The sequence below is a fragment of the Mesitornis unicolor genome, unplaced genomic scaffold (genome assembly GCF_000695765.1).
Source record: "Mesitornis unicolor isolate BGI_N332 unplaced genomic scaffold, ASM69576v1 scaffold33355, whole genome shotgun sequence".
In the NCBI taxonomy this organism is placed as follows: Eukaryota; Metazoa; Chordata; class Aves; order Mesitornithiformes; family Mesitornithidae; genus Mesitornis; species Mesitornis unicolor.
The window spans coordinates 3,084-3,620 of NW_010184029.1; the positions used below are offsets into that span (position 1 = coordinate 3,084).

Consider the following 537-nt stretch of genomic DNA (forward strand, 5'->3'; position numbering starts at 1 on the left):
GAGGTTGGGGACACGGGGAGCTGGTGGGAGGGTGGTGGAGACAGTGGATGTGTCCTGATGCTCACAGGGTGCTGGCGGAGAGGGAGGTGGTGCTGTACTGCGACTTCCACGGGCACAGCCGGAAGAACAACGTCTTCATGTACGGCTGGCGTGGCCGGGGGGGCGGGGCCACGGCTGTGCCAACGCATCTTCCCCCTGATGCTGAGCAAAAACGCCACCGACAAGGTGGGATGCTCTGGAGCCAGGGAGCGGTGCCCTTGCCAAGCTTCACGGTGACACCAGATGGTGACGTGGGGAGCGTGGCCACGTGTGCCGCTTCCCAAGGCATCACCGTGGCGTCCTTGTGGAGGTGGAGGGGGACACATCCCCCCTGCTCTGCTGACCCCGGGGCTGGCCCCAGTTCTCCTTCCCCAGCTGCAAGTTCAAGGTGCAGAAGAGCAAAGCAGGGACAGGCAGGGTTGTCATGTGGCACATGGGTGTCTCCAACAGCTACACCATGGAGGTGGCCTTCGGTGGCTCCACGCTGGGTAAGGGGCC

General features: G+C 64.2%; 1 protein-coding gene across 1 annotated transcript in view; it reads left to right on the forward strand.

Annotated features, from left to right (window-relative positions):
• Positions 1 to 537, forward strand: part of LOC104540514 (cytosolic carboxypeptidase 2-like) — a 3,084-nt gene that overhangs the window by 2,044 nt on the left and 503 nt on the right. The window contains 3 exon segments of the mRNA XM_010184342.1: positions 21 to 172; positions 174 to 225; positions 401 to 527. Coding sequence (XP_010182644.1) covers positions 21 to 172; positions 174 to 225; positions 401 to 527 — 331 coding nt within the window.